Genomic DNA, 15,204 nt, shown 5'->3' on the forward strand with positions numbered 1-15,204 from the left:
AAATGCACGATTTGAACGATAATGATATCGTTCATATCGTTATCATTCAGATCATTAATTTTTTGGTGCATCCAACCCTCAAAGACCAGGGATGCGCGGGCACGTATGGATGATAACGATATCGTCCATCGGCTGTGCATGCAGGCCAACCTGGTCAATATAGAGCAGCTTACATAGGGACCCGCGATCAACGATCGCGGGACACTGGCCCGTCGTTGGTGGGTTGGTGGTGTGCTGGATGATCGATATCGATCATCCAGCACACCGGGAAGGTGCAGGGAGACCAGTCAGCGATATCGTTATCGCTGACTGATCATACCGTGTGTACGCACCATTACACAGAAGGGAAGTATCAGCAACAGGTACGCTTCCCATGTTCTGCCTCTCTAGACTTAGAGAAGTGCAACGAGCGGATACAATTTGCACTTCTGTTTTGGACTTGAATCCAACTCTACATATACACACATTATAACTTGTAATAGCAGACTAAAATAAGATACTGCACTTTATTAAAAAAAATGCAGGGAAGAAACAAAACAATTACAAGTAAATTGCAGAAATAAATTAATCAATATACATTTAAAAAAATCATATTTTGACACCACCCTATAATCACACAAAGGTATTTGCTCACTGCCCCTAATAAAGTTTTTAGGGTTATTTTGCAGCATTTTGAACAGTATGTTGACAGACCAGGCCTTGTCTTGTGTGCTTAACTGTTTAGCAGGTATGCGTTCGGCATCCCGGCGGTCTGGATGCCAACACGCGTATTACCGGCGCTGGGATACTTAAGGTAAGTATCGGGGTGTTAGGGGGGAAAGTTAGGGTTAGGCACTAGGGGGAGGATTAGGGTTAGGCATGGGGGAGGGGGAGGTTAGGTACACGCACTAGGGAGGGAAGGTTAGGGTTAGGCACCAAACAAGGGGGGTTAGGGTAGGGAGAGGGGAAGGGATAGCATACAGACCAACAAGTGTCGGTATGTTAACCCTTTCAAGATGCCGGCTTCAGGATTTCAACCACCGGAATCTCGAGCACCGGCATCTCATACCAATTCCGTTTAGCAGGCTTTAAGCTGTCCTAAAGTATGTTTCTGCTGCATATAAATGCCTAATAACTTAAACTGAAGTGTTTTAGAGGCCTATGTATCAAGCTGTTTGTTACATAAAAATATGCAGAACTATGTACTAATGGCACAATGCAGGAGATTTCAGAGAAATCTATGGCACTGCAGATCGCAATCCCCATTGTTATAAATGGGGAATGCTATCTGATCCCTTTGTACCAAACTCCAAAAAGCAAAACTTTTCAGAGTTTGGCATATGTAGTTTACACTATCTTTAGATGGTGTCAAATGCTTTAAGCCTATAGGGGCTACAGGTGCAGGAGAGAGATTTATCGGTCTCTCTCTCGCAGCCCCTGGCCAGGCTTCCGAAGCTGATATTGTGTGCAAGACTTCTACAATTTGCAGGGGTTATAACTCGCAGGGACAGCGGTTACCGCAACTGCAAGTTCCCGTTTGTACATAGTGGGGATATTTTCCTTTTTAACGAAAATATCCCCTGTGATATGGATAGATAATACTCACTGCAGTTCTGCGATTATTGGTACATAGACTCCTTATAAGCAGAATATTAAATTGTCCATTTGTTGATTTGTAAAAAATAGTGATCGGGTGCTTTGGTGCACTAACACTCACCTGTAAACATGTATGATATATTCACATGTTTGACCCATGGAGAGCTATGCAGCAAATGGGAGACAGCCCTTACCCGCACCATATGTTGCCAATAGCGTTCCTTCATAAGGAAACAGGTAAGATCACACACTGGCACAGTGATATTTTTGCATGTGGAGACACTTTTCCATCTTAAAAAAGGATAAAAAAAAAAATTAATTCAAGGGTAAAAAAAAAAAAAAGATATTAATTCAAGACAAATTGCTAATTTCTACCTACAAAATCAATATCTCGAATATTCTGGAATGGATGAAATATAATTATGGCTTTCAATAGATAACCTTTGGAGTAATTTAAGACCTTATTACACGGACTAGCAAAAATGTGTTTAAGACATCCCAAGATCACTTTATAATGGCATACAACATCACAGTACAGTTTGCATCATAAAACAATACATTATTTTTTAATGTGATAGAGATGCACAGGTTTGGATCCACAGGAATTTTAGGTCCAGCAGCCAGAAGTGTTTGTGTCGTGAGGTGATGTTCACCTTGGCTGAATCTAGGGGGAGGGGATGCTGGGACATTATGTTTTTGTTATTAGAATTGATATTATTATTATTATTATTATTAATAATAATAACTTTGGTTGAGTTGTGTCCATTTGACCTAAACTTTAACCAACCTCCAGTACCCTTTGGTATGTCCCTCGTGCTTTGCATTAGTGGGTGGGTTGCTATGGGGCCCAGAGGCTTAGGGGGCCCATACCCATGTCATATAGTTGTCTGAGCTAATCAGTGAGGTACTGTTGGAACGTAGGCTTCTCCTTGATTACAGCCTTTATGAAATGAGCGAAGGGGGTAAGTATGAGCTCTAAACTTAGGACTGTCCCAGAAAGGGACAGCGTGCCAAAATTAAGAATATCTCCACTGAAAGTGAAGTTTCCCCCAGGTAGGAGCTGGTAGGAAAAAAGCTACGAATACAGATGGGACACTTGAAGCGTTGACACTGGCAAATAAGGTGAGATAAGTGATTATATCCAATTGACCTTTTATCTTATCAAACTTCTATTTAGGAAAAGGCTGCCTAATGGGGAGACATTCCATTTTCAGTGAGTGGTGTGCGTATTGGATGTTATAATGTTAAGGGGTGGGTAGTAGTGATTGTTCTGCTGGTAAGCAGGGTGTGTGTAGTGGCTGTTATAATGTACTGGGGTACTGTAACATAATATGAACTTGGAGGCACTGTAATGTTACATAATATGAACTTGGACACTATAGTGTGGCATAATATGAACTGGAGGGCACTGCCATGTAGAACAATATGAATTGGAGGCACTATAGTTTGGCATAATATGTACTGGAGCAACTGTAATGTTGCACGGTATGACCTGGGGTTACTGAAATATTGCACAGTATGAAATGGGGGCACTATAGTGTGACAAAATATGAAGTGAGGGGACTACAATGTAGCACAATATGTTCTGGGGACACTGCAGCATAATGTGAACTGGGGCACTGAGTGGCATAATGTGTATAGGCAGACCTATATTAATACATATTGTGGACTGAATGCACTACAATGTGGCATAATATGATGGCCAGAACTGTGTGGTGTAATGTGAACTAGATCACTGGGGCATAAAATGAACCAGGGTACTACTATGGGCATTATATGAACTAGAGCACTACTATGGAGCATAAAATGACCTAGAGCACCACTGTGCGGCATAAAAAGACAAACCACTGCGGAGAGAGGTGTGTCATGGAAACAGGGGTTTATTTATTTATTTATTTATTTTTAATCCAATTAATTTTTATTGATTTTTAAATGCATAATAAATTTACACTGTAAAAAACATTGTAAATAATACAATAAAAATTTCTAAATACAAAAATCAAAAAGGTAAATGTGTGTGGTCTCACTTCACAACATTTAAATTACAAATGAATTATATTCCTTCCTTCACATGACTTGCAAATAGTAAATATATAATTTGACATATACGGCAATGCCTTTTCACACAACAATATTCGCGTATTATGGTATCGTAACTCCCTGGAGTTATGCACTGAACAAGTTAGGCACAGTCATCCTTGAACAACTATGTGGTGAATCGAGCCATCTTTCCCAGGTAGCATAGTATTTCTGTACTGCGTTTCTGGCAGTATAAACATACTTTTCATGTGCAGCAACCGCCCCAACCAAGGATAGCAATGTTCCCAGGTTTGGCCCAGAAGTCGCCATCCACTCCCTTGCTATACATACTTTGGCAAGCGTACATAGGTTATTAGTGTATCATATGGCATGTTTATCAATTGTGTCTGCATCAATCACAGCCAAAATGCATGTCATAGGGGTAAGGATATCTTGAGGTATACCCGTAGAAATAATAACACAAAGTACCCCCTGCCAAAAGGAATTTACCAGAGGACATGACCATATTAAATGCCAAAAGTTACTCTCAGATGAGTTACATTTAGGACATTTTGAGTCCGTCCTGCCCCCTATTCTCATTAATCGGACAGGTGTCATATATACTCTGTGTATTATAAAGTATTGTATCTGCTGGTATCTAACGGACGTGGTAGCAAAACGAGGGCTAGCAAGAGCTGCTCTCCAGTCATCCTCCTCCATTACTCCAACATCATTTTCCCATTGCAGTTTTAAAGATAATAACTCAGACTTATGATGCTTGTTCAACAAGTTAGAGTAAATCCCAGATATTAAGCGGACAGAACCAGCAGATTGCAATAAAGTTTTAATGGGAGACTCCTGTAGAGATAGAGGAACTTCAGAGAACTGGGCATTGATAGCATGTCTAAGCTGGAGGTATCTAAAGAAGAAATGGTTGGGGACATCAAACTCTAGACGCAACTGGTGAAAGGACTTTAGCCTTTCTGCCTGAAATATCTGCCCAATAGACACTATACCCCACTGGCCCCAGGCCTCACGACCTGAAGAGCAGAGAGCTCCCTGAGACAATTAGCATTAGGAAGAGGAGTATCTGGATCTATGCCCTCTGCTTGTAATAGACGTGAAACCAGTCTCCAGATAGTGATGGCCTGCCTAATTAAGGGCATATTAACTATATGTATATTATCACTCAGCAATAGTCACAATGGAGATAGGCCTGTCTTATAGTGAGCCAGGACAAGGTAAGGCAAGGAATTATCAGTGTTGTTAGTAATCCATTCCCATACATGTGTCAATTGTGCAGCAAAATAATAAAATTTAAAAAAGGGTAATGTCAAGCCACCAGAATCACGAGGCCTAGTTAAAGTATCTAATTTGATCCAGACTCTTTTGTTGGCCCACAGTAGAGAGGATAAAAGGCCATCAATCTGTTTAAAAAAAATCTGAGGAATGTACACCGGAGAATGACAAAGATTTTAGGTTGGAGAACCATTTTAACAAGGTTCACCCTTCCCGTTAAAGTTAGTGGCAGTTTACTCCAAATTGGGACACGAGACTTAAGATAGGCAATTTGCGGCAGTAAATTCAGTTAGAAACAGGGGTTTATTGCTTCGGGTCAGAGATGCTTGGGCTAGCTGTATGAGCTGGAATGTGGATGAAGCTGTATAGTTTAATAATTTTTTCCTCATGTAGGTTTAATAACAGTAGAAGAATGATGTTGGAGATTGGTATTGAGAACAGATGCAGACTAGCAGGATTAATTTGCGGCTATAGAAGTGTGTAGAATATTCAAAGGCAGACTGCAATGAACTAGAACTGGGAGCCGGAGGCACAAATGATGCAGGCCACAATAAAATATGGAGCAGGTTTTCTGGTTAGCACTTGAGCTGAATGCTGTGAAGCAATACTGGAGCAGGTTTTTGGATAGCACTGGAGCTGAATACTACAAAGCAATACTGGAACAAGTATATTGAATAGATTTGGAGCAGAATGCTTGTGAAGTAATTACTAAAGCAGGTGTGCTGAAATACACTGAAGCAGAATGATTGTGAAGCAAATACCAGAGTAAGTTGCTGGAACACACTGAGGCAGAATGCTGAGAAGCAATACTAGAGCAGAGACTGAACCAGGAGCCAGGGTACCGATCCTCATAGTGAGATGTTGTTCTGGCAATGTGCTGTTGGCAATTCTTGGGTTAAGTAGGGTGCGGACTGGTTCATAGAACAGGTCATGTGATCACTACCAAGAAGGCAGCACCCATGGTTCAGAAATTCAGAAACTCCAGCCACATTTGCACATGAGTGACCACAGGTCTCAGGGATGCTGCAGACAGATGGCAATAAGGTGACACCACCAGACCCGGTAACTGGGACCCAGGCTTAGATGTGTGACCTTACTCACTTAGGAGTGGCCACTGGACACTTGGCTTGCAGCTTTGGGAATGGAATACAACATATTCAGACCAGTCCTAGTGCATGCACGTGGGAGGTGACCCAACCTCTCTCCTCTATCCTTTCCAGTCTATGAGGTACTGAAGATGACAATGTCTAAATCTGGAATCATGGATGTTTTTGACCTTATTATCCTCTAAACGCAGAGTCTGAATTTTTGAAAAACCCTGATAGAGAGAGTAAAAGCGGTTCAGCACCAAGTGTTTCAAGAGGGAGATATGATAAAACAAATTGGGAAACCGGAGATAAGGGGCAAACTGGAGCTTGTTTAAGATGGGATTAATCACCTGAGATATATAGAATGGCCCGATATACAGAGGTGCAAATTTCATTAATGGTACCCAGAGGCGAAGATTATGGACCTCATTCAGAGTCGGTCGTTGCGGCCGCTTGGTCGTAGGGGAAAGGGGCCGGATATGCAAATGAAGTGATCGTAAGTTGCATCGCTAAGATGGGTTCGACCGAGGGTAAGAAGCGGTCGTAAGACTAAATACATGCCCCCTTCTTGATCGCCACACACTTCATCTCCGGGGATATAAGGATTAATCAAGACCATCGGGACCTATCAGAGCTGATCGCAGAGCTAAAGGCTGACCATACCATCTCTTAAGCACTACGATCTAGTCAGTGTAATAACCACCCATGTCACGTGTGCCATGACACTACTTTGTTATTATGCACTCCCATTAAACTCCCCTCGCATAGTCAGGCACGCCTGCGTTCGGATCTCCACACCCCCGTTTACAAGCACCTTCCCCTTTTACCACCCACCAACGGCTCATTCTGTCACTCAAACTAACGACCTGGCTGTGTTCAAGAAGAGAGCAATTTCTGATCGTAACAGCTAGTTTGCGCACGCGCATTGCAAATTTTATGCATGCGCAGTTTAGCGAACATCGGTTGCGTAGACCGAGCGTCCAGAACGACCGACTCTGAATGAGGTCCTATGTGTGGACAGCCGAACTGTTGTCTTTAGGTTGTAGACTTATAGATAGTTCTTCACTTCTTTTCTGCATGGCATTTATAGCATTGAGACACTTTAACAAGATAAGTCTTTAAGTTTGGAGGAAAGACTGAGAGGCCAGAACATAGGCTGATGGCATAGGAGTGATTGATGGTAAGCAAGGGTGTAGTCCACATAATGTATGAAATGGAGTGGATGCAGAGGACTTGTGATAGTAATTATTTTGGCCGAATTCCGTGGCCAATTGAGGATTACCTGAACTTTCTCTGGATCCATTTTCAATCCAGAGCCAGAGATAATATACCTGAGGAAGGGAGAACAGGTTGTTTTGTCTTAACAGAAGAACTTCATTTACATGTTGCAATGACACTCAACGTTTTGAAAAAAAGAGGATGTCATCCAGATACAAGGCCACAATTACATATTGCAAGTCCCAGAAGATTTCATTCACAAAGCTCTGGAGAACAGCGGGAGCATTACACAGACCGTAGGGCATCACCAATCACTTAATGTCCATCCTGGGTATTAAGGGCTGTTTTACACTCAGCACCCCAGCGGATTCTGATGAGGTTGCATGCACCTCTAAAGTCTAACTTTGAGAAGATGGTTGCTCATTTGACTAATTGTGAGATCAGTGGAAATGGATACTGATTTTTGATTGGGATGTCATTCAAGCCACAATAATCACTATGTGGACGTTGACCCTCTTTCTCTTAACAAAGAAAACCCTACTCTGGAAGGAGAGGTACACCGGAGGATGAAACCTTTTTCCAGATTCTCCTTTTCTCAGATTCTCAGTCATTGCCTGGCTCTCTTGGAAGAGATAGAATACACCCTTCCTCTGGTCAAGAGGGAGAGACTTGCCCGTTATCAGATCTATAGGGCAATCCCAGCCTCAGTGTGGGGAAAGAGTATCTGTGGCTTGTATACTGAAAATATATTGGAACTCCCTGTAAAGTGGAGGAATGGTAGGACTCTCAGTAAATGAAGTGGTGCATTGAGGAAGAATCTGAGGCACCTCCTGGTGCAAGAGGGTCCACAGGACAGGACCTGAGGAGTAGTCCAATAAGCATGTGGATTATACTGCTGTAGCCAGGGAAACCCAAGGATGAGCTGAGGCTTTTGATATGACTAGGATAGAGATGGTCTCAGAGTCGAGTATGCTTACAGTGAGAGTCACTGGGGAGTCTGCTGAGCGATGACGGTACCATCCAGAATGCAACTATCATCTACCATGGTAAGTTAGATTGGATGGAAGTGAAGGTTAAGGGGATGGCCAGTTTCTTAGACAATGCTGCGGTCATGAATTTCTCAGCTGCTCCAGAGTCTAGAAGAACAGGTAAATATTCAGACTCCATAGGGTGTTTAAGAGTTGTATGAATGACATAGTATTGTTTGCATTGAGAGTGAGTAGACACTCATAAACTGACCTTTGCACTATCAGCTAGGAGTGGGCATTTCCTGACTGTTTGGGAAAAGATCCAAGCATGTGGCCAGGACAGGCACAATAAAGACATGGGTTTCCTCGGAAGCGTCTTTCTCATTCTTCAGGCATGACCTATTTATATGGGTAGCTCAGACTTAGGAGGAGAAGCCTGAAACTGTGGAGTAGGACAAACTTTGGGACAATCCACCCTACCCCTTTCCTGGGCAATTACATGGAAGCGGAGGTCCACTCTCTTGCAGAAGGATATCAGTTCGTCTAGGCTAGTGGGCAAGTCTCGAGCAGCCACTATGTCTTTAATTCTGTTAGAAAGGCCTTGCCAGAAGACTGCGACAAGTGCCTCATTATTCCACTGAAATTCTGATGACAGAGGACCTGATTCATATTTGGGAATAGGGAAAGAAAGAGCAAGTAACTGTGCATCTTGGTAAAACCATGCTGCACTACAGGTGGGCAGATGTATAATGTGCAGAGAGATTTAGATTTGGGAGGGGTGTGTCAAACTGAAATCTAAATTGCAGTGTAAAAATAAAGCTGCCCAGTACTTGTGAACTACATGCAAAACCAACCAGTGTTTACCCTGCATGCAAAATAAAATGTGTGTATTTTCACCCCTTGCATTGCAACATGGTTTGTCCAGGTACACAGTTACTTGCTCTATCTTACTCTATTCCCAACTCTGAATCAGGCCTAGAGCTCGGAATTGCACAAAGTATTGTCCCACAGTATGTGAGTCTTGCCGAAGTCACAAAATGTCAGATGCTGCAGAGGTGGTCTGTCTTAGTCTAATAGGATTGGTTCAGAAATTTCCCAGAGCAGAGATGCCCATGCCTGGGGTTGCTCAGAGAGTAGCTAAAGTATGTAAGCAATGTTAGTTCTTGCTGCACTGGTTCAGAAATCTCCAGCATGTTTTGGGATCACCATTGTACCTATTCAGAGTAGGTAAGCTGAGCCTGGATGTTGAAGCCGGAAAACAGGACCTTATTGAGCCAAGCAACTCTGGAGTGGATAGATCCTGCAGGAATTGCATGCATTGACCTTGATTAGCTTCTTGCTCTTCCAGTCTGCTATCCAAATATTGGAGTGGGTCCGTCTTTGGGGTTGGTTGCCCTGTGAAGCCATAATGGAGCTGGCTTTCTGGATAGCACTGGAACAGAATGCTGTGAAGTAATATTTTGGCAGGTCTTCTCGATAGCACTGGAGCTGAATGCTGTGAAGCAATACTGTGAATACAAGTTTTCTGGATAGCAGAATGTTCATTAACCAATTAGTGGAGCAGTTGTGCTGGAACACACTGAGGCAGAAGCAGAGGCTGACCCAGGAGCCAGGGTAATGATCCTCATAGTGAGATGTTGTTCTGACAATGCACTGTTGGCAGTTCCTGGTTCCTCATATCCTGGGTAGGACATGTGACCAAGGCTGTGGAAGCTGGTTCGTAGAACAGGTCATGTGATCACTCACAAGATGGCGGTGCCCATGGTTCTTAACGGTGGGAACTGCCAAGAGGAGAAACGCAAGCCACATTTGTACGAGTGTCAACAGGTTTCAGGGCTGCCGCAGGCCACAAGCTGGGGACCCAGATGGCAGTAAGATGACACCACCGGATTCAGTAACAGGGACCAGGATCCCGATGTGTGACATGGTGTCTCGCTAGAAGCATTGGTGTGGGGCATCTTCAAAATGTTGCTATAAGGCCCACAAAGTTCTGGCTATGCCCCTGTTTACAGCTATTCTGTAGCAATGAAAAAGAGGCTTGCTTGGGCCATGAAGTAGTCCCAGTGGGACTACTGAAGACTACACAAAGGTCTTATGGACTAATTAATCAAAATTTTAAATCTTTGGTTCATCACGCAGGGTTTTATACACCATTAAGTAGGCGAAAGGATGCTGTGTGTGGGTTTAAATATATTTAATTTCAGCATTTAAAAGGCCAATACTTTTAATAGCAAAACATCACGTTTTGTGGGTTGGGTACGGGATCCTGTACGGGATCCCAACGGCCAGGATGCAGACAGATTTTTGGTAGTATGATAACCCTTACCATTTAAAAAAAAAAAAAACAGAAAATGCACACCTAGACACAGCTTTGCATTCCAAAATGTCAAAAATATATTTTTACTGAATTTGCATAGTAAAAATATTTTGAATGATTTGTTTCCCATAATAGAAGAATATGTGTCTGCTATTTCCTCAAGACTGTAATAAATATTTCTGAACAGTGCAAAGTTTAAACCTGTCATAGAAACCCCTAGGGTCCTCCTCCCCACTGTCTCACAGCCTTCTTCTCTAGCATTTCTATGACAGCCTTCACCTTCCCAGCTGTATTGTGCATGGAGAATTGTGTTGCTAATTGTTACTTGTGCTCTGTTTATAAGTTGGTTACTGTATTGTAATGTAATGTTCTGTGTACCCTTTACTGTATGTACGGCGCTGCGGACCTCTTGTGGCGCCCCATAAATAAAATGTAATAATAATAATAATAGAAAAAGTGCAAGATGGGGACATTTATACCTTTGATCACTACATTTTGTATCATTACAGACAGTAAATCATAAAGGTGATGTCTAATAATTATCAATATGAATGCAATTAAATGAACCTTCTGCAATCTAAGATACTCAAAAACTGACAGATTTTAGTGAGATTGTATAATGAACCAGATGGGTTCATTCTATATAATCCTCTCCTGCTATCAGTTTTTTCACCTGTTTTAACAGGTTAGGCTCTGTATATACAATCACCTGCAGCAGATTTTTCTTCATTCAACATTGATTTTTTAAATAGAAATATAATTTGGGCCTATTTTTTTCTAACGTAAATAAATACTTTGTGACTTATATAAATTTTTACTTTCAGTAGCATTATCCTCAATTTATAAATAAATCATATAAACATTATTGTATAAACCAGCGGTAAAATAAAAAGTTGTAGTATGTCCACAATTACCCTTTTTGTGTAGCTGCATCGTAACCAGTTTTGCACTGTACTTGGTAAGTTACAGTAGGTGGATTTGCAGGATCTGGAAGCCATGTTAGATAGAGACTGAAGTTTCTGGATTCCACTTTGAGATTTACGGGTTTATGAAGATTACCTAAAAACAAGAATAGTACACCATTATAACGACAGAATTAGTGTACCCTTATATCCGCAAAAAAACCAGTGCAATTTTTTTCTCTCTTTTTTCTTCACATTAACCACTGTGTGGCACTAACGCAAGTGGTGTATACAGTTTTCCACAACTGTGACATAAATTATACTCTTTGGACAAGAAGTACTCTATGAAAAAAAGCTATTCTTTAATGCTATGCTTTATATTGATAATGCAAGATTTTATTCAAATTATTGCCTATCAAACCACATTTTTGTACCCTCAATTCTGTAGGTAGAGATGTTTATATTAATATTGAAATATTTGTTTATATCCTGTACAAATATGCTAACTGCACACCCTGGTTTAAAATGTAATTCAGAGTTGGGAATAGAGAGAGATCTCTCTCAACTGATCATCTTGGTGAAACCATGCTGCACTGCAGGTGGGGCAGATTTAAAATATTCTGAGAGATTTAGATGTGGGAAGGAGGTGTCCAAACTGACATCTAAATTGTAGAGTATTAATAAAGCTGTGCAGTATTTGTGGGCTACATGTAAAAGCAGCCTATATTTATCCTTCATGCAAAAAAAAAAAATTATGTGTTTACACCAATTTCATTGCAACATGGTTTGTCCATGTACTCAGTTAAGTGCTATCTCTCGCTCTATTCCCAACTCTGAATCAGGCCCTATGTCTGTTAGGTAATCCTGTTGAAATAAAGCCATTTAAATGACATGGATTTTGTGTCTGTTGTCTGAGAAGTTGATTTCCTGATAGACATATTTTATAAATTTACATATAGTTGAACAGGTTATAGTTCTGGAGAAAAGGTATACAACAGTATTTCAACTAGTACTTGGATATATATATGGCATATCTGAAATAATCAATTGAGATAGGCAAATAGATTTGGGCCATTCTGAATTTCTCGATGGATTTCAGAGATTCAAAGTAAATTAGCAAATTTGTAGTGTATGTTACATCTCATTGTAATTTCAATAGAGCTAGACACACCACCATGGGACATGCTAGACCTGCCCCCAGGTTGGTGGTAGACAGTTCCTCCGAATCTAGATTTCCCTGGCTGCACACCCTGGTGAAATGTGCTGCGCATTCCTATGCCGCATTGCCAGTGCCTGAAGCCTGAGTAAATGAGCAATTTTCTTTTCCACCACTGGCAGTGTCAAGGGAACCACTGTGCTCACAGGGCATGCCATGTCAGGAGGCTCCCACTGTGTACACCACTGACAATGGGTTCCTGGCTTTCTCCCAAGATTCTTTTTTTGCAGCAGTTTTCCTCTCTGAGTTGATATGTCTGTGATATGCCTATCTACAGTGGAGTCACAAACCCAGGATAAACCAAGTACACAAAGGTATCTTCTTTAGCTCTTGTGGAATAGCACCACCCTAACAGCCACCTCCAGAACCATCCACTTAGTCAGTCAATCATGTTTCCCTCCATCCATCTTACAAGCAAGGGGTGGCCCTAAGATTTCATTACAGACAGCTGTAACCCTTCCCACATCTTTAAATCGCACCCTGATTGCATCTGATACAGGCAAAAAAAAGCTGAAACTTTTGTCAATACAGTATCTGTATGAGGATACAATAGCATATAAGGAGCATTAGAAAGAGAATGGTTTTCTCACAGATGGGGCAGATGTAAGTGGACATCTGTTTGTGCCCACCTGTGATGTTCTTCTCAGGCTCCCTTTGACTTACCCAGACTCTCTTCATCCCTGGCCTGTGTGGGTGGAAAGGTACAAATGGATCCTTGTACATGCATATTTGGAAACCGATGGAAAGTGGGACATCATAGACAGATTATTACAGCTCACAGTAAAGGTGGTATAACCATGGTGACCAAAGACTTGTGGGTAATTACATCCCCTTTACCCCAGTTCAATACCCACCATAGCAGCTTTCTCTCCTAAATTCCCACTCATAGGTGTCTATTTCTGAAAATCTGCCCAGTCCAAAATATGAACATTGCTAATAGGATCCCTCATGCAGTAACAAAGTCTTACCTGCTTACCAGGCACTATCTGCTAGTCCGTGTATGCCAGGACAATGATTAGAGGTACTCAACTCTGTGCACTCGAACCTAGAATCTCATCACTTACTGATTGTGATGTCAGATGCCTAGTGCAGTAGCGGGTGCAGAGTGAGGTGCGTCTGAGTATTGTCCCAGCAAACCCGGACCCCGCTATTTGTTGGAAGTTGGAGAGCACAATTAAATGCAGTCTTAATGATGCTCCTTTAGGGAGGTTTCAGTACATAACCCTTTAGGGAGGTAGCAGTACATAACCAAGATGGCCGCCGTTTGTGAAGAAGCACCACAGTGGGACAAGGACGTGTTCCACTTAGCTTAGTGAGACCCTGCAATATACTTCATTCCACACCGCCATCACCACTTGCATCCTGCACCGCTACCAACATACAGTCACCGGCTGGTGGTCTGTATACTCCGCTGAAGCACCATTCCTTGCTGAAAGTTTGTAAAGTGCAGAACTGTGAGTACAGCTGTACGTCCAGATTACTCCACTGGTTAAGCACTGGGCTGTTTCGTGACTTTGAAGGATCCGTTGGTGTATACTATTACTCTGCTATCACCATCGCCAATTGTACACACATATTTCAACAGTAATGTAGCCTATAGGCAGGGCACCCATAAAAATAATGAGCCCCTGACACATTTTGATCTTGGGCTCCCCCCTCCTTCAAAACTAAGCTTGAAAATTGTTATCTTTCACAACCCCTCCGCCCTTGTAGCATTATCCCTCCTCCCTTGTAGCATTATCCCCCCTCCCTTGTTGCATTCTCCTCCCTGCCCTGTGGCATTATCCCCCCTCCCCTGTTGCACTAACCTATCCTATCACCCCTGCAGCAATTCCATCCTATCCTGGTGACCAAAGATCACTATGTAACATTATCTCACCCACCCCAGTGTTCATAGACCCCTCGGTAGAATTAGATTCCCCCTCAAATATGTCTTCTCAGCAGATTCACTAGACAGTTACAGACATGGACTGTACAAAAGTATCATACGATCCCATTTTTCAAGTGTAAAGAGAGGAATGCATCACATATTTCAGATTTGGAGGTGTCCCCTTGTTAAATAGCCCTGATACTCTAAAAGCCTGATTAGAGGTGTACACTGCCGATGTCAGATGTAGCGGAGCAATTTTTTGCTACTGCTCATGCATCTAAGTCACACCGCGCATGCGTCCCGATTGTGTCCATTCAGAGTCTCAGTTGTGATTTCAGGTGCACACAGGAAGTAATGTACTGTTAATGTAGTGGTCTTTCCTGGGCTGTGACAGGGAGGTGTCTTAGTTCACGCACGGAGATGTCCATCTTATGTTATGGGGAAGCTGCGAGCGTGTCAGTGAAAGTGGTGGCGTACACAAACACTCGACCACTCACCTAGGAGGCCATACACGGACGGAGAAACTGCACCTGCCATTAGGCTGGTACAAGTTTCGATGGTGCAACCGATGTTGGCATCTAAAAATGCACCAACCGGTATTACTGCATGCACGAATGCTGAAAGTGGGTCAGATGCACAGATTTACACAAGGGAAGGTCTCTGGAGTGGCATTTGCACCAACAGCCAATAGACGCTGCTTTGATCTCTTCGGCGTCCCCCTATTGGTCCCAG

At 42.3% G+C, this 15,204-nt stretch overlaps 1 protein-coding gene across 1 annotated transcript in view; it reads right to left on the reverse strand.

Annotated features, from left to right (window-relative positions):
• IFNLR1 (interferon lambda receptor 1) overlaps positions 1 to 15,204 on the reverse strand; it is a 93,538-nt gene that overhangs the window by 22,431 nt on the left and 55,903 nt on the right. Inside the window, exons 2-3 of the mRNA XM_088460574.1 lie at positions 11,399 to 11,543; positions 1,697 to 1,866 (exon numbers count right to left, since the gene is read on the reverse strand). Of these exons, the coding sequence (XP_088316700.1) occupies positions 1,697 to 1,866; positions 11,399 to 11,543 (315 nt within the window). The remainder of the gene's footprint in view (positions 1 to 1,696; positions 1,867 to 11,398; positions 11,544 to 15,204) is intronic.

This window comes from Taudactylus pleione, unplaced genomic scaffold (genome assembly GCF_031769625.1).
Source record: "Taudactylus pleione unplaced genomic scaffold, aTauple2 ptg000007l, whole genome shotgun sequence".
NCBI classification, from domain to species: Eukaryota; Metazoa; Chordata; class Amphibia; order Anura; family Myobatrachidae; genus Taudactylus; species Taudactylus pleione.